Here is a 19,123-nt window from a genome sequence, read left to right as displayed (position 1 = left end):
TCATCTCACTGATTTATTAATATGAGTATTACAGACAGTAATATAATGCAACACTGAATCATCTATCAAACCGTCTTCTGGTTAGATCTTTAAACATGACATGTATATATATTATGGTCTCCAGCGTTGAGAGTGAGTGATGTGATTTTTCTAGTTGGTCTCTTGTGGTGTGGGCGGAGATTTTGTGCATGCGATTAGGGTCGGCAGCGCTGAATGAAGCGCGGATACAGGCAGACGTCACGGATGTGGTGCCGGTTCAGCAGCCAGGTGAGGAACCGCTCCAGTCCCAGACCATATCCACCATGAGGACACGTGCCAAACTTCCTCTGCAACACACAAAGAGTTACACGCTTAGATGCTGAATATGTCAATATTTCAATCATTGAGGTATAACAAAGGGTTGGACAAAATATTCAATATTCATGAGGACTTTGGTGGCATTTTTCATATATTAAAATATCTCGTATGTAGGTAAATATTGCTGTTTATAATTATGTATTGGTATACTGGTGCATGTAAATGTAAATTAAAATGATATTCTTCCTGCAAACAAGGCTTGATTAATACGTAATTACGATTAATTTTGGTTTTACATTAAACACTGTTAAACTACTTGTCAACAATGGCTATTTGGAAACCAAAAAAAATCCACTATTTACATGATTTCAGGGAAAATACAAAAATATCAAGATGTAAACTATCATTCAAAAAGTTTGGGGTTGGTAAGATTTTTTTAATGTTTTTTAAAAGAGTCTCTTCTGCTCACCAAGGCTGCATTTATTTGATCAAAATACAGTAAAAAAAAATATGAAAAAATATTACATTAAAAAGTTACATTTTAAATATTTATTTCTGTGATCAAACCTGAATTTTCAGCATCATTACTCCAGTCTTCAGTGTCACATGATCCTTCAGAAATCATTCTAATATGATGATTTGATGCTCAAGAAATATTTATGATTATTATCAATGTTGAAAACGGTCATATTTTTGTGGAAACTGTCATACATTTTATTTTTCAGGATTCTTTGATGAATAGAAAGTTCAAATGAACAGCATTTATTTGAAATAGAATCTTTTGTAACATTATAAATGCCACTTTTGATCAATTTAATGCATCCTTGATTAATAAAAGCATTAAACAACAATATTTGAAGGCCCACCCTCACTCTTGTCATGACTAGAAAGATGTATATTTGTTATAACAATAACCAAATAAGAAATATTTTTAGTTATTTAGCCTATTTTAATGCTTGTTTTGTCTTATTTTAAATAATTTATCTTAAGGACCCTCTTGGAAGTTTGTTGAGGGCCCCGATCCCCTGGTCGTGAACCACTGGTCTATACGAAATATTTCCAGAAGGCTGTTACCTGGTCAGTGTACCAGTAGTAGGGTGTGGGGTCGATTCCCTCTCTCTTATACCCTTCCAGGAGCTCCTCAGCGTCCCAGATACGCATGGAGCCTCCCACAATCTCCCCGACGTTGGGCATCAGAACATCCACCTGACAAACACAAACACACCAGCCATTATAACACAACTCTGTGAACACTGCTCTCCTGCAGACTCATTTATAAATCACCTTGAGTGTGAACACAATAATCTTCCTATCATATACTTTTTTTGAGACTGTTACAGTGATTTTGCCTTTTTGCATATTAAAGTGCCCCAATTATGCTATTTTAAAGGCTTCTAATTTTGTTTTCAATTTCCAACAATATGTTTACATGCATCCAATGTCAAAAAACACTTTCATCATCTCATAATATCCACTGCAGCATCAGCTCTTTTCTCTCAGTGTCTGAAACGGTTCGATCAAGGATTCGGTCTATCTTTCTGAGAGCTGCTCTGCTCTGATTGGTTAGACGGCCCATCTGTTGTGACTGGTCAGAAATCAAATGTTCATTAGCATATCTAAATCTCAGTATCAGCTCCGCCTCATTTTGAGCCTGGCTGGTAACTCCACCCACAGTGAAACCCCATTGGTCCACATAACTGCACCAAATATGTTTTGATTGGCTGTGAATGCGATGGCTTTGGTGTAGTCAGGAAAAAAAAAATCATTTGTTACTGGATGTTTTGTGGCTGGTTATGACACGTGTCTGATCCTAACCGATTCAGTGAGGCGACGGTCCTCAGGGCAGCGCTGCATGTAGAAGGATTTGATCTCAGCCGGGAAACGACACAACAGGATGGTCTCATTAATGGAGTCAGTCATCAGGCGCTCAGGGGCTTCTGGGATATCCTGTAGAAATGACACAAACATGGTCAAATATCATAATAACTCAAGCGTTTCGGCCTTTCTTCGTATTTCAGCGCTCTTGGCAAGAACGTATGAGACTCGACATAACAAACCTCTCCAAACTCATAAAACGTCCCATCATCCTTCTTGATGTTGTGCTCTCTCAGCCACTCGATGGCCTCGGTGTAGTTCATCCTCTTGAATGGACGTTTGGGAGGCTTGAAGTCCTGCAAGAGGAAAATAAAAAAAATAGATGTAATGTACAGATTATTCAAAAGAATATTCACAATGTTGGCTTTTAAAATGCAGTCAACTTCATGAATGAATAACACAATCCAGGCCTTTAAAATGGATGTTTCCAGGTTTCCAATGACTGCGAGAACCTCAGTATAATAGTTAACTGATAATCAGAAACACATAAAGGTCAGGGGTCGTACAGGGTTGAGGTCGTAGAGCAGCTGCGCAGCAGGAGACTTCAGGACCCTGTCGACCACGTCACACACCAGATCCTCCAACCTGTTCAGAAGGTCTTCATAACTCATGAAGGGACACTCAGCCTCAATGTGGGTGTACCTGAGAACACACACACACACACGTTGGTTTCGATGTTTTATGTAAATGGATGAATGTCGAATGTCTCCAGACTCACTCGGACAGGTGTCTGCGGGTGCGGGACTGCTCGGCGCGGTACGACTGTGCGATGCAGAAGGTGTCGCCCAGCGCAGGGATGCAGGTCTCCAGGTAGAGCTGAGAGGACTGCGTCAGGTACGCGTTCTCACCGAAGTAGTTGAGGCTGAAGAGGGTGGAGCCGCCCTCCACCTGCGTCTGCACCAGAGTGGGTGGAGTTATCTAAGGACAACAAGAAAACAAACCTCCACGGTTACCTCTGGTGCTGCTCGCACGGCAGTCAAAAATGACAGAAATTCTTTTTTATTTTTATTTCAATGAAATGAATGTACTATTTTGGTCTGATAATGTTTCTTATTTAATATTTGTATTTTCAGGGGATTTTATGGTACTAAATTATATTTACGGAATAGTTATGATCCATTTATTACCTGTTAATCACTTTTTAAGCATAGACCTAAAAATGAAATTTCCAGTATAAATAATAAATCTTGAATGTTTTGGAGAACAGACTGAAGTTTGGTCTCTTTTTTAAAGAAGATACTTGGCAGATTATTGCTGAAGTGAAAAAAAAAAAAAAAAAAAAGTTAAGCTGTATAAGTTTAAGTTTATTATTATGAAAAAATGCATAAAAATACTATTTTAAAATTTATATGAAATACATATTTTCCAAAACATGTTTTACTCTAAACTGTGAGGAAATCAAAGCCATAAATCTAAAAAAGTTTGAGGTTGATATCTCAAAAAATGAGCTTTCAGTAAGATTTTTTGGGCGCAGTACCAAACATTTCCACTAGATGAGATTCACTTCCCATGAAATGCGCTCATTTTTGACAGTGAACAGTACAAGTTTTTTTGGCCATTTAAACTTTTCGAACCATGTCCATGATTTTTTTTGTGTGTTCACATAGCAAGTGCCAAAATATTTGCCAAGTTTCGTACCATTCCGATGAAGTAAAACAATTCTAAAAAACCTAAATGTAAAATTCTTTCAAATTCACGGATCAAACAATTTTTTTAAAGAAATAATGGCCTATTTCAATGTCAGAACGGCACATTTCACTGAAAGGCGGAAAGTTTCATTTCACATGTTGTGTTTATTTTGTTATTGAGAGGAAAGCTCAATAACAAAATAGTTATTGCGCAGTACATATTTAGAATAGCGCAGTACATATTAACATATTAATCTAAACGCCTCTCAGCAGCGTAGACGACGTCGGGATTTTCGCTAACAGTATATCACTGGTCATGTATATTTCAAACTTTTTTTTTTTTTACCCCTAAGCGAAGAGCGGAAAAGAAGTATATCGGAGTCTTAAGACTTCTTTTTAAGGACCGTGTGCTTATTAATGTGTGCTTGTGCATGGCTTCAGGAATGACCTCGCAGTAACCCCGGCTGAAGAAATGATCCCGGAAACACTGCGTGACCGTGGATCGGACTTTCAGGATCTTGGAGACGTTCTCCCCACGGATCATCATGTGCCTGTTGTTCAGCTGCACATCCACGTCAGACTCCTCGTTCAGCAGGTTATCAGCGCCGCCTGCTGGAGCCAGACCGATCAGCTCCCAGAAATCACAGTGCAGCTCATGGCCGCCCTGGAGCCTGGCAAAACAAAACAAAACCATGAAAAAAACACTCATTTTGTGTTTCAGAAATCAAACGGGCATGGAAAAGACTTAAAGAGTCATGAAACGCCCTGTTTCAGCACCAGTCAGTTCTCACCACAGTTTTGTAACAGCTTCGATTCAGAATAATTAAGCGAGGCATCTTCTCATTGGATAAGGACACGCAGTCTCATGAATAATTATGAGGCAGCGATGAGTCATCGATGTACTATAGTACAAGATAACCTCACATCCTATGATGTCGATGCAAAGATGAATTTAAACCCAGAAGTTGGGGGAAAAAAAAAAAAAAAAAAAAAAAAAAAAAAAAAAGATTAAAATTAACTTATCTCCTACAACTAAAAGAAACTGATGGTAACACTGACTTCTATGATGTTCAACACATAACAGAAAATTTAGTTTAGGGTTTCATGACCCTCTAAAGGCGAGTAAACTTTTATCTTGATGAACTGTCCCTTTAAACATAGGTAATTAATATTAATCATATTATATTAAAATCATATTACCTGTTTGCCCTCAGGAACAGGTTTGACGATTCCATACAGAGCGACGGTGCTCTCCGTAGACAACATCAGTCCATTGTAACACTGACACTGCACACAACACACACATCCATCATCTCAGAGACTGAACTACACTTTTGCTGCATTTCACTTCTTACATTCAATATCATTAAACATGGCTGCTTTGGACAACTGAATAAAAACAACCCATTTCAGAGCAAATACAAATTCAAGATGTGCATCAAATATCATTACAGTTCTGAAAAATATATTTATAATACACTACCGTTCAAAGGTTTGAGTTTTGTTTAAGAAGACAATATGTTTATTCAGCAAAGGTACATCAAACTGATCAAAAGTGACAGTAAAGACATTTATAATGTTACAAAAGATTCTATTTCAATTAAATGCTGAACTTTTTATTCATCAAAGAATCCTGAAAAATAAAATGCATCACGGTTTCAACAAAAATATGAATGAATGATTTCTGAAGGATCATGTGACACTGAAGACTGGAGTAATGATGCTGAAAATTCAGCTTTGATCACAGAAATAAATTATATTTTACTATATATATATATATATATATATATATATATATATATATATATTCACATAGAAAACAGATATTTTACTTTGTAAAAATATTTCACTATTTTTACTGTAACTAATAGGGTTGATAGGACTAATTTACCCATTTATAATTGTGTAAAATATCAACAAACACACAGTACCAGATTATCCGTGAGAACACACTGCAGGAAACCAGTTCCGTCGCGCAGAACAATAAACAAAAGGTTCTTTCCTGAGAAAACATTAGTAAAAACATTTTAAAATAAATGTATGAGCTTTATAAACGCAGCAGTGGCCAAAAGTGATGTCCGGAAGGGATATTTTCCTTGGCCGGACATCACTTTTGTGTTCTCCAAGCAGATTCAGACTGGACCCGTTCAATAAGACTGAAGAAAGACAGTCGATTCTAGATGAACAAACACACATGATCTGCTCACCTTGTCTGCGTAACCGATGGACCCAACCGAACACCTTCACCCTCTGCTCTCTGAGCGGCTCCAGTTTATCAATCTTCACCTGAGCGTGGCAGAAAATAAACCAAAAAAAATTGATAAAGCAGATGAACACTTTTTAACACACAACCTAGAAATTCATTAATAATCGGATTGATGGCTCAATGGGATTTAAAATGTCTCCATGTAAATGCATCAATCGATCTGATTGAGCTCTGATTAAAAGTGGTGGTGAACACCATAAATAATCCATTTTAAAGGCAAATATTAGCTGTGTGAACCTTTGAATCAGACTACTTTCTCAACCAGATTGATAAATACCTTGTGCATGTTTATTTACATCTTACAAACACAATGACTGATGCTCCTTGAGAATCTGAAATTTGAAGTACCTTTTGTTTTTAAAATAGCAACTTATAGTCAGAATTTCTAAATGTAAACTCAGAATTCCAAGGGGAAAAAAAGGCAAAATTGCTAAATGTAAACTCAGAATTCCAAGGGGGGGAAAAAAGTCGTATTTGCTCAATGTAAACACAGAATTCCAAGGAAAAAAAGCCAAAATTACTAAATGTAAACTCAGAATTCCAAGGGAAAAAAAAGTCAAATTTGCTAAATGTAAACTCAGAATTCCAAGGAAAAAAAGCCAAAATTGCTCAATGTAAACTCAGAATTCCAAAGAAAAAAAAGTCAAATTTGCTAAATGTAAACTCAGAATTCCAAGGAAAAAAAGTCAAAATTGCTAAATGTAAACTCAGAATTCCAAGGAAAAAAAAGCCAAAATTGCTAAATGTAAACTCAGAATTCCAAGGAAAAAAAAGTCAAATTTGCTAAATGTAAACTCAGAATTCCAAGGAAAAAAAGTCATATTTGCTCAATGTAAACTCAGAATTCCAAAGAAAAAAAAGTCAAATTTGCTAAATGTAAACTCAGAATTCCAAGGAAAAAAAGTCAAAATTGCTAAATGTAAACTCAGAATTCCAAGGAAAAAAAAGTCAAATTTGCTAAATGTAAACTCAGAATTCCAAGGAAAAAAAGTCAAATTTGCTAAATGTAAACTCAGAATTCCGAAGGAAAAAAAAAAGTCAAATTTGCTAAATGTAAACTCAGAATTCCAAGGAAAAAGAGTCAAAATTGCTCAATGTAAACTCAGAATTCCAAGGAAAAAAAGTCAAAATTGCTAAATGTAAACTCAGAATTCCGAGGGAAAAAAAGCCAAAATTGCGAAATGTAAACTCAGAATTCCAAGGAAAAAAAAGTCAAATTTGCTAAATGTAAACTCAGAATTCCAAGGAAAAAAAAGTCAAAATTGCGAAATGTAAACTCAGAATTCCAAGGGGGAAAAAAAGTTAAAATTGTGAAATGTAAACTCAGAATTCAGAGAAAAAAGTCAAAATTTCTAGATGTAAACTCAGAATTCTGAGAAAAAAAGTTGAGATGTAAACTTGCACTTGTTTATTAATTATATCCATTACTGCCTCCCCATCTTGTAACTCAGAGCTATTATATAATGAATATTATATTATGTATCTAATTCAGAAAATACTCTGAAACTCACGGTTTTGGGTTCAGGAAGGCTGGGGTCGTTCTCGATGATGATCTTTTTAGCTTCTTCCAGATTCTTCTCTCTGCGTTCAGCATCTTCAGCCTGTCAATCATGACAGCAGACAGGCAGAGATGATAAATACAGCAGGGATTATTGGTCTACAGAGGGCAGGTGAATTACAGAACGCTCCAGGTACCTCCTTCTTGTCTTTGCTCTCACTCTTCATCTGCTCTCGATTGAAGAGCTTCTTAGTGTTCTTCATTTGAGTCTTAGAGATGACGGCCCAACGCTAACAACACAAACACACCATAATGTTAAATTACTCAGGCCATTCACTACAGGTAAAATGCTATTCCTATAAAACTTCTACGTAACTTCTGGTTACGGTATGTTAGTTATCTTTAGGTTCACACACACCTCTCCTTCCTTCTGTGAATCCACATAGATCACTGGGAACGGCTCTTTTCCAGCAAACAACAGTGCCTGAGAACATTTAGAAAATATGAAAGATAAAGTATGAAACAAAATACAGAAAATGACCATCATGGATAACATCACTTAGGGATGCAGGTACCTTGAGTGGCGTTTTAAAGGGCTTCTGCTCGGATCCGTCTCCATCCACATCACTGCCCTGTTTATCAGACACGTACAGTTCTTCTGCAGGAGGGAACATCAGATTACACATTTCACCAGTTTGCAAGCAGATTCAGGCTTTAGTGCTCTTGCGAGGGCACTAGGTAGGGATGGGCACATCGATCAATAATTATCAATTCCTTTTAAAAACATCAGTAACCCAAAATAGATGAATATGTAGAAAGTGGCCTGTTTAAAGGTGCAGTGTGTAAATTTTAGCGGCGAGGTTGCGAATTGCAATATAGAGAAGCTACGGTGGCCAACACAGGACAAATATGTCATTGTCTGAGACAGCAGAGTAGCTAGTCAATCAAACGCACTCGGTAGAGCAGTTTGTCCATTTAGGGCTACTGTAGAAACATGCTGACACAAAATGGCGACTTAACATGTAAGGGGACCCGGTGTATGTAGATAGAAATGGCTCATTCTAAAGTAATAAAAACATAACGGTTCATTATGTAAGGTCTTTATACACCTCTGAAAACATAGTTATGTATATTGCATTTCGGTCAATAGCTCCTCCTAAAATTTACACATTGCACCTTTAAGTGCAAATGTGCATTTTTTTTTTCCTTTCACTTTCACCTTTACTTTTTTTATGTTGTTGATATTTTAGGTTATTGTATTCATGTTTATGTTATAATAAATTATTTTATTATTATTTAATCACAATATTTCTGGATTGTTTTTACACCTATTGGTACAAACTTTTTTATTTAATTGAGCTCGTATTTGCTTTTGTAATACATTTATTATTAATGGCCAGCATGTCATGTAGATGCACATTTACTTATAAGGTAATGATCTTTATTTTTTTGTTGTAAAAATGTACATTATTTTGAAAAATCACATTCCCATTTCAGAAATAATAACAGGTATCGCTAAAATTATAACAAAAAGCATCGGTATAGGATTAAAATGTTTGATATCGCCCATCCCAAGGATTCATTTGATTAATCAGCATTTAAGATTTTATTTACGAAAATGTGAAGCATTTGACAGATCTTGTCAGTTTATGATTAAATGTATAGATGAGAGATTGATCTTAAAGCATGTTCTGATGCAATCCTCTGCAGAGATTTTGTCAATTTAACCACTAGTAGAGTATAATTGTGTATAGGAGTACAGAAGTATTGTTAAACGGTAATATATTATGAATATTAGTGCAGTACAAAGATTTAAATGAATACAGTTGTGTACTGCAGCATATATAACTAGAATACAGTATGTGTAGCATATTGAATGATCTGACGCAACACTGCAGAAAACATGCAGCATCATCTTCATCACCATCATCACCAAACTCACTGATCGACATCTGACCGACGCCCTCGTCCGCCATTTTATGCTCTATATGCCTCAGATGAGTTGAGTCCGGCTCGGTTCGGGAGCTGTTTTCAGGTAACGTTAAACGCTCCGATAATCGGCTCGCCCGTCTGTTTCCTGTCCCTACACACGCGCACACGAGCTGCTGGCCTGGGGACTCATGCGCACGCGCAAACCGTTCAACGCTATCGCTTCAGTAAAGGATTGGCCTGTTCGCAAGATGACGCTTTTTCGGGAAAGCTGATTGGTTGGTTTGAGGTTGGGGGCGGGAGTTTAAATAAAGGCGTTTAGGGTTGGTTATTTTTGACGTCAGTCAGTCACTAAACAAAGAAACAAATAAAATACGGACAGTAACAGGTGGGAAAAAATATAAAATTACAATTTTTACTAATTTATTTACGGATTTAATCTAATGTTTATTTTAATTCTATTTGCTAAATAATATTGTAAAAATAATTTCTGTAAAATGTACGTGACATTTTGAATATGAATGAGCCAGACCCCAATCAGAGACGCTGAGCAAGTTATTTATTAACAAATATATTTTTTACATGTCCACAAATAATATAAATACTTTAGTAAAAGGTAAAGGTTTCATCAAAGTTTGTGTCTGTACAATAAAAAACCTCAAATACATGATTTAAAAAGTTCAAAGTTCATAAAACACTAAGGTGTTTATGAAACAAATGTGCAGATGTGTGTGTGTTTGTGTATTTCATCTACATCTCTTCATCACAACAGTAAACTTTCATTACTTTGGGCATCACGCTGTCTCGACCATCTCCAACTCCTCGGCCCAATCTTTATTCCGGATCCATTTCCGACAGAGCTGTGATTCAGCAACAATAAAAAAGAGACAAGTATTCATTAGCCATGACTTCATTCACAGCACTATTTTCTACCCAGCTGACAGAGAACGTTCTGGCAACGTTCTCTCAAATGTTGCAAAACATTAGCACAAAAACATTATTTATACATTCTGAAATGTTTGGACATTCATCTAACATTTTTTAAATGTTACTTCGGAGAACATTCAAAAGTAACATTCCCATAATGTTTGCAAAAGGATTAAATGTATGATTTGTATAACCATGACAAAAATTTTAAAGAACAGACGTTTTGAATGTTCAGAGAAGATTCAGAAATAACATTTAATGGGAATGTCAGCAAAACGTTTTTTAGAACATATTTTTGTCAGCAACAGGAGAAATGATTACTTTACACACTGATGTTTAAGTCATTAAGAAGAGCATTTTGAAGTCTTACAGGATCCCAGCAATGCAGGTGAAAGAGTCCATACAGGAGCGCAAAACAGAAAATGGTCGTTTCCAGGGAAATGGCGCTTTTAAAAAGCAGTTCGAAATTCTCAGGCAGCTTATCCAAGAGCTGAAACAACACCAACAGTTCATTCAGTAAGTCATATTTCACTATTTAACAACAGAACATCCCAGTAAAAAAGGCAGTCTTTACATTATACCGAAGGAAACGCCTGTGCTAACCTCTCCACTGTAATATTAGGGTGTTACAATGCATTTGTTTTGGTTCTTAGGGTGATCTGAGGGACTGTTTGCTGATTTACTTGAATTTTTTTTTTTTCTTCACCTCTTTACTCTTCTCTTTACTATCTCTTAAAATGGATTTTCAGATGCCACGGACCTCCAAATATGATGATCCTTGCGCAAGGCACCTCATAAATTTGAAATATTCCTGTTTAAAGACCTAATTTGTACTGTAAAAAAATAATATTATAAATACAATACCGTTCAAAAGTTTTAGATCAGTAAGATTTTTTTAATGTTTTATTATATTTAATGTTTTTTTAATGTTTTTAATTTTTTAATGTTTTACCAAAGCTGCATTTATTCGATCAGAAATACAGTAAAAATATGAAATATTATTGCAATTTAAAATAATTGGCTTCTATGTGAATATATTATAAACTGTAATTTATATCCAGTGATCAAAGCTGAATTTTCAGCATCATTACTCCAGTCTTCAGTGTCACATGATCTTTCAGAAATCATTCTAATATGATGATTTGCTGCTCAAGAAACATTTATGATTATTATTAATGTTGAAAACAGTTGTGTACAATTTCATTTTTCAGGATTCTTTGATGAATAGAAAGTTCAAAAGAACAACATTTATCTGAAATAGAATCTTTTGTAACATTATAAATGTCTTTACTGTATCTTTTGATCAGTTTAATGCGTCCTTGCTGAATTAAAGTATTAATTTCTTTAATTTCTTTTAATTCTTACTGAACCCAAACTTTTGAAAGGTAGTGTATAATGTTACAAAAGCTTTCTATTTCACATAAACACTGTTCTTTTGAACTGTCTATTCATCAAAGAATCCTGGAAAAAATTTATAATAATAAGAAATGTTTCTTGAGCAGCAAATCATCATATATTAATGATTTCTGAAGGATCATGTGACACTGAAGACTGGAGTAATGATGCTGAAAATTCAGCTTTGATCACAGGAATAAATTACAGTTCAATATATATTCACATAGAAAACAGATATTTTAAATTGTAAAAATATTTCACAATATTTACTGTATTTTTGATCAAATAAAGGCAGCTTTGGTGAGCAGAAGAGACTTTTTCTTTTTTTAAAAAAAAAACATTAAAAAAATATTAGTGTGCGCCAAATATTATTCGGAAAATATTTCTATAAAATGTTTCTTACATTACATTATTATTTTTTACTCACTATAGTATTGTACTGTTAGACATATTTAATAATTTATTTTTGTAACTAATTTTTTATATATTATTTTAATAATTGTATTTATTTATATATTTAGTTTATATATTTTACACTGACTATTTTACTCTAAATTCTCCACAGACACAGTATCTTACTGTGAAATGATCTGAGCTAAATGTATATATTTCAGTGGTTATGATCATACCTGCTCTTGTCGTCCCTTGTAAGGCTTCAAGAAAGGAGAAAACTTTGTTAGCTCCTTATTTTTCCTAGTTAACGAGGTCACCCCAAATCTCCTTTCTTCTGCTTTCTTATCTGTAAAATGAACACAAAAACATGCATGTACATAAGACCAACACAAAATATTGCACATATTGTAAGTAGAGAATAAACATAACATATTGTTTCAAAGCAGAGTAACACATCTGACATCTTCTTATGTGGCTAGTCAACACTCTGATTGGTTTTGTTGTTGGATGAGCCGTAATGGTTGAAATCTAGCAACAGCTAATTCTTAATGTGTGTAACATAAATATGTTCCTATTATATCTATAATATATTCTTAGTCTAAAAACACACCGTACTCCGCGGTCGTCTGGCTCAGCGCAGCTAACGAAACTAGAAATAAAAACAAAGTTTTGATCCTGGTCATGTTTTTGGTCAAGATAAATCGACCCGTCACCATGGAAACACTGCATGACTGATCGCTGGACGAACGTACTCACTGCACTGTCAAAGAAAAAAATAATTATTTTAAATGAAATATTCTCATAAGTTAGATACATATAAGATGAGCGGCGGAAGGATGTATAATAAATGCAAATAAATAAAAATAATTCAATAAAATATAAGTTATTTTTACCTCACGACAGTTGCTGAGGATTTACGACATCTCCTGAACGGTTTCAGTGATGACGCTCGTCTGTGATTGGTCAGCCCGCCTGCCTCGTCATCACTACACAGGAAGTGTGTTCGGGGACAAGCGTCGTGCCGCGCCGAGCTTCAGTGATTTTGACCAATCTGACCGATTAGAGGTGATTATTAGCGCTAATCAGCGATTCGTTCCCCGTGTGTTTGAGTCATGGTCGGGGTGAAGGTGATCGGGAATGACTCAGAGTTCCAGGCGGAGCTGAGCGGCGCCGGATCCAGGCTGGCCGTGGTGAAGTTCACCATGAGCGGGTGAGTGAGTGTGTGTGAGGCCTCCTGCAGCCGAACCCAACAGAACCGAGAACACATACATACACACGTACACACACCTAGCCGGGGAACGAGAGTCCGAGCCCGGTCAGAACAGCACAAACAGACCCGCCACTCAGACACCCGACTGAACGGAGGACAAGAACAGAACCAACACCGGCATGACTTAGCAAAACACACACACACACACACGTTGGGTTCGGGTACACAATTGAAAGAACTAACTCTATTTTGTTGCGCTGTTGTCAGCCGAACTCTTTTGACACAACATATTTACTTGAAGTCCCTCTGAGATTTTAAGTTTAACAAAAATAATTTAACAACACATTCACATGTTGTTTAATGGTCACATGACATGCAGGTAAACATTAAATATTTATATATTTTAGGAAGTATTTCATAATTTATAATTATTAAAGATTACTAAAGTTATTTATTAATAAATATGTATTTATTTATTTTAATAATGCATTTTTATGATTACTATTATTATTATTGGATAATTGTCAGGTTGAATATGTAGTTTAAAACGTTTATAGTATGTTTTTTTTTTTTTTTTTTTTTTTAGTAAATTTATTTTTAATGCTATTTAGTGCTATTTTCAGATGATTCGAACAACATCAGCTGTCAGAATTTAGTTGTTTTTAAACAAACACAGATTTAAAGTCACCTTCAGTTCTTTCTTTATGGAATATTGCAGTATTTATTATAAATAATTATTCAGTGCACATCATTATTGTTTTAAATTCATGTTTCTCATAATCCTGAATCAAAATATCTTCCCCTCCCTCTTGCAGCGACATCTCTTCTCTGACGAGGGCGGGGCAACCTGTCACTCATATGATATCCACCAATAGCAAACCACAACCATCCAATCAATTCCTCACAGACAAAATCAAGCCCCGCCCTACATTTGTTCTTGTTCCAGAAGCGTTTCATTGGATATAGAGCACAATAAGGAAGAAAAGACAAGTGCGAATTCCATTTCATGCCAACTTTAAGGGAAGAAGTGTCCTAATTTTAGGGCTGAGATGATGATGATGATGTTTTTTCTTTGTCCAGGTGTCGTCCGTGTGTCAGAATAGCTCCAGCGTTCACCATGTTAAGCAACAAATACCCTCAGGTTGTGTTTCTAGAAGTCGACGTCCACGTCTGTCAGGTGAGAGAGCGCTTGTGATTTACACTAACACATGTTTACAAACCTACACTAGTCCAGGATCCAGTCTGCAGTTAAATGTTTTAAGTATAAACAAATTGGCTGTACAACTCATTTCAACTTAAGTTATATAAAAATGACTTTAAAAATCAAGTTGAATCTCGTATAACATATAAAAAAGGTTGAAATTGAGTTAAAGTACATACATGACCAAAATCTTTATTTTCCATCTCTTAGGCAACAGGCTGCAGCTAATAATATCTCAGCAACGCCGACGTTCCTGTTTTTCCGAAACAAAGTGCGCGTGGACCAGTATCAGGGCGCAGATGCTTCCGGGCTGGAGGAGAAAATCAAACAGCATGTGGAAAACGATCCAGGGAGCAATGAAGACTCTGATATTCCTAAAGGCTACGTGAGTACATGCAGTCTGCTCCCATATACTGGGTTTTACTGGGTTCCTTTCACTCATGAACTTTGAGAAGTGCCACATTTGTAGTGTTGGTGTCACTTGTTGTGTTCAGATGGACCTGATGCCGTTCGTGAATAAAGCGGGCTGTGAATGTCTCAATGAGAGTGACGACTGTGGCTTTGACAACTGCTTAATCAAGGACTCGTCTTACCTGGAGTCAGACTGTGATGAACAGGTGGAAATCCCTCTTGGATCTTGATGCTGTACCTTTAAATGTCAACATAAATGTCATGTTTACATGTAAAGGAACTGACGGTGTTTTGTCGCGCAGATTCACAAGCTATTTTTTCCCCTTTGAGACTAAATATTTACTTGAAATCCGTCTTAGATTTAAAGCTGATATTTTAATTTTCTGTATTTTGTTGCACAGCATGAGCTGTATCTAATGGCTGTTAACCTGAAAGTGAAACTGTAATGTTAATCTTATATGAGATCAGATCACAGTTACTGTCAGTGTGAGTTTCTCAAGTACACAGATCGTGTGTAAATATGATCTGTAGTGTTGATCTCATGACTGAACGTTCTGCGTTTGTTTGCAGCTTCTGATCACAATCGCCTTCAATCAACCTGTCAAACTCTTCTCCCTGAAACTGCTGTCTGCTGAACTCGGTAAGAGACGTCCTTTGTCACCCACTCAGTAGGGACTTTCTTGTCTTACATTTTTCATTACTTGACATTAGAGCTGCATGATTAATCGTAGATCTCGATTCAAACACCTATGCAATCTTATTTCTGTATGACAATGATTCGTCTCTGTCTATTAACTTTTGACAAGTGCGATCACAGCGAACATTCAGATCTGCGTTCTGATCAAGAGAGAGCCGTTGTCATGTATCGATATGAAACCGCTTCACAAACAGTCTTTTTTAACCACACAGTATCATTATTTCTGTCTTACAACCATTCAGATTATAACAGAAGTACTGAGATAAAAGTGTATAGTTCAGATATAAACACTGATGTCTACGGTAGTGATCAAAATAGAGCAAATCACCTTTTGAAAGTAACAGTTACACCAGTAGGTGGCGACAAGTGATTGTTAAAATATGTATTTGTCATCAAATGATTCATTCAAGAGCTTCATTCAGAAACTCTGATTCATCCAGTAATGAAACAAGTGAAGTCTTTGAGTGAGTCATTGAATCATTCATTCAAACCTTTTTTTTTTAAATGTATTCAAATTAATTAAATATAGTAAATTGCATGTTATTTTGTCTATTCAGAATCGTGCAGCTCTACTTGACATAGAATAATCATTAAGTGAAATAAAATAAATGCAAAAAAAAAACCTTGTTAATTAGCTAAAATAAAATAAGGCAACTTTACACATTTTTATTTAACTTGTTACACTAAAATAAGTTTTTGCTTAAAAACAAACTACTAATAATATGTATACCAACATTAATATGCATGCCTTGAATGGAAGTTGCTTTGAATAAAATATCTATAAAATATAAAATAAATAAATCAAGAAGAGTCAATAATGTTGTTTGATTAAAATTAAGAACAAAAAAGGCAACAACAGCTGCATTTACTGTGCAAAATGATCTGATATTATAATACATGCCTGTTTACATTGAGACAAACTGACTGTTTACACATTAATATGTTGGCAAAATAGGCATTTTGACCAAGAAGTGCATATGTCTGTTAAATTTAGCCCTTCAGCCCCAGTACAAAAGTGCTATTGATCTCTGATATGTTGACAATGTTGTCCTTTCATGTGTTTTCAGCTCAAGCCCCAAAGAGTGTGAAGATCTTCATTAATCTTCCTCGTTCCATGGGTTTCGATGATGCGGAGAGAAGCGAAGCGACGCAGGCGCTGGATCTGTCAGAGGAAGACTACAAAGACGACGGACTCATCCCGCTCAGATATGTCAAGTTTCAGAACGTCAACAGTGTGACTGTACGTTAAATTACACTCTTAATGCCGATACAATAGCACTTGTTTAAACAGTCTTTAACAATATTTTTCTTAAAGTACATAAATATAAACATAAAATAATAAATAAAAAGAATAAAATTAATATAAATAAATAATAAAAAACATAGAAACTACAAGATCTCACTTCAGCATATTAAAATGCACTTGGTATTCCTTAGTGTAAAAATTACCTATCAATAAAATCCGAACGTCATTTTTATAACTTTTGTATCTTTAAATGTTCATCTTATTTAAAGGGAAAGTTCACCCAAAAACTAAATTTGTCATCATTTACACACCCTCTAGTTTCTCTAAACCTGTATGAGTTAAGATAATATAATTTGAAGAATGTTGGTAACCAAAGAGTCGATGGTCCCCATTGACTTCCATGGTATGGGAAAAAAAAAAAAAAAAAAAATTAGTGGTTGGTCCCCATTGACTTCAATAGTATGGAGGAAAAAAAAAAAAAAATTGTTGATGGTCCCCATTGACTTCCATAGTATGAAAAAAAATATAGTTGCTGGTCCCCATTGACTTCCATAGTATCAAAAAAAAAAAAAAAAAAAAAGTTGACGGTCCCCATTGACTTCCATAGTATAAAAAAAAATACTTGCTGGTCCCCATTGACTTCCATATTAAGAAAAAAAAAAATAAAAGTGGTTGGTCCCCATTGACTTCCATAATATTAAATAAATACTATGGAAGTCAATGGGAACCAGCAAATGTTTGGTGACCAACATTCTTCAAAATATCTTCCTTTGTATTCAACAGAACAAAGAAACTCATACAGGTTTAGAACAGCTTGTGGGTGAGTAAATGATGACACAATTTTTATATTTGGTTGAATATTATGGTATTTTGGCCCCCTTGTGTTTTAAAAACATTTTGGGAATCGGAACCATTTTCCAGAGTACTTGATTTCTGAAATTCTAATCAAAGGTTTCTCATTCTCCACCTGTTTTCAGTTATTTATTAAGTCAAACCAAGGAGACGAGGAGACGACAAAAGTGAACTATTTGACGTTTATCGGAACTCCGGTCCAGGCGACAAACATGAACGACTTCAAACGGGTGAGTAAATATTGTTAACCGATAATATCAAGCCCACTTTCCACCATTCAATCAAATCCAGTCTGTCCGACATTATTTTCAGGTGAAAATTTTATTACTTAGCATCATGGAAGTAAAATGTGGTGCTCTTGATGTTTTTGCGTGTCAAATGCAGGTTGTGGGTAAGAAGGGAGAAAGTCACTGAAGAGGAAAAGACGACACGACATATTGCTGCAATCTCTCCACGGGCGTCTTTCTCCGCCAACATGACTGGGCAAAATCAACACACACACACTCACACACACACACAGCGGAGCGCTGCATACGTCCCTCAGCTCGCCATCAGAGGGGGAGAGAGCGAGAGAAGACACAGCTTTGTCTCAATGAGGCCGTGTATCACAAATCATTTTTATCTGAAAACCTCCTGAAAATGTTCCTGTAAATAAAGTCGATCCTTTTTCAAAGGCATGTGGCTACTGTCTGTCTGTCCTAACACTCAGCGCTGAAACTGTTGCCTTTTCATCATTTTTAACACCTTAATATAAAATTAATGAATCAAAATGCATTTTTCTTGGAAAAAATAATGTGCTGTTGTTCCTGATCTAGCCGCTGGGTGGCAGCAGACGCCACGTAATCAGCGCGTGTCCGCGGGGGCGCGTCTGGAGCGCGTTCCTGTGAGAGGAGCTCCGCTATTTAAAAACGAAACGAAAATGTATAACAGGTTTATAGATAAATCCATTCGCGTTTGTTTGGAATATTATCCTTGCATTTGTTTAAATCATATCATTTGAAAGAAACACGAAATGGGGACAATTTACAATCATTAAAATTAAAATGATCACATAATAAAATCATTTGAATAACGTCGTGTTTTCATTAAAGAATAAATAACATTTCTTTGCTGTAAATTTCTTTGTAAACATTGCGTTTTAAATATAATAGACTATATATTTGGAGGAAATATAGATGTGGTTTTTGAACTACAAAGGCAAACGTGTTTTAAATCAGAATTTCTGCTAAATATATATTTTTTTGAGGACATATTATTAGCCATTTATAGAAAAATTAAATAGCTAACGCATGTGACTT

General features: G+C 35.6%; 2 protein-coding genes across 2 annotated transcripts; one reads left to right on the top strand and one right to left on the bottom strand.

The window, feature by feature from the left end:
• Positions 1-13,131, bottom strand: nars1 (asparaginyl-tRNA synthetase 1). Its single transcript, XM_051878849.1, has 16 exons — positions 13,127-13,131; positions 9,507-9,715; positions 8,140-8,222; positions 7,983-8,048; positions 7,762-7,854; positions 7,578-7,667; positions 6,008-6,086; positions 5,732-5,802; positions 5,001-5,087; positions 4,249-4,464; positions 2,891-3,090; positions 2,679-2,814; positions 2,355-2,468; positions 2,113-2,244; positions 1,372-1,503; positions 1-326 (listed from the first exon to the last, which is right to left on the bottom strand). Exons 1-16 carry the CDS (start codon positions 13,129-13,131, stop codon positions 195-197), a joined length of 1,845 nt encoding a protein of 614 aa, XP_051734809.1. The 3' UTR covers positions 1-194.
• Positions 13,132-13,154: 23 nt separating this feature from the next.
• txnl1 (thioredoxin-like 1) lies at positions 13,155-18,502 on the top strand. The gene is made up of 8 exons (XM_051877665.1): positions 13,155-13,418; positions 14,499-14,595; positions 14,837-15,004; positions 15,114-15,236; positions 15,601-15,670; positions 16,795-16,967; positions 17,951-18,055; positions 18,210-18,502. Exons 1-8 carry the CDS (start codon positions 13,321-13,323, stop codon positions 18,237-18,239), a joined length of 864 nt encoding a protein of 287 aa, XP_051733625.1. The 5' UTR covers positions 13,155-13,320; the 3' UTR covers positions 18,240-18,502.
• The last annotated feature ends 621 nt before the right edge of the window (positions 18,503-19,123 follow it).

Source organism: Ctenopharyngodon idella, chromosome 21 (genome assembly GCF_019924925.1).
Source record: "Ctenopharyngodon idella isolate HZGC_01 chromosome 21, HZGC01, whole genome shotgun sequence".
Lineage (NCBI taxonomy): Eukaryota > Metazoa > Chordata > Actinopteri > Cypriniformes > Xenocyprididae > Ctenopharyngodon > Ctenopharyngodon idella.
This window is presented reverse-complemented; position numbering and strand designations above follow the sequence as displayed.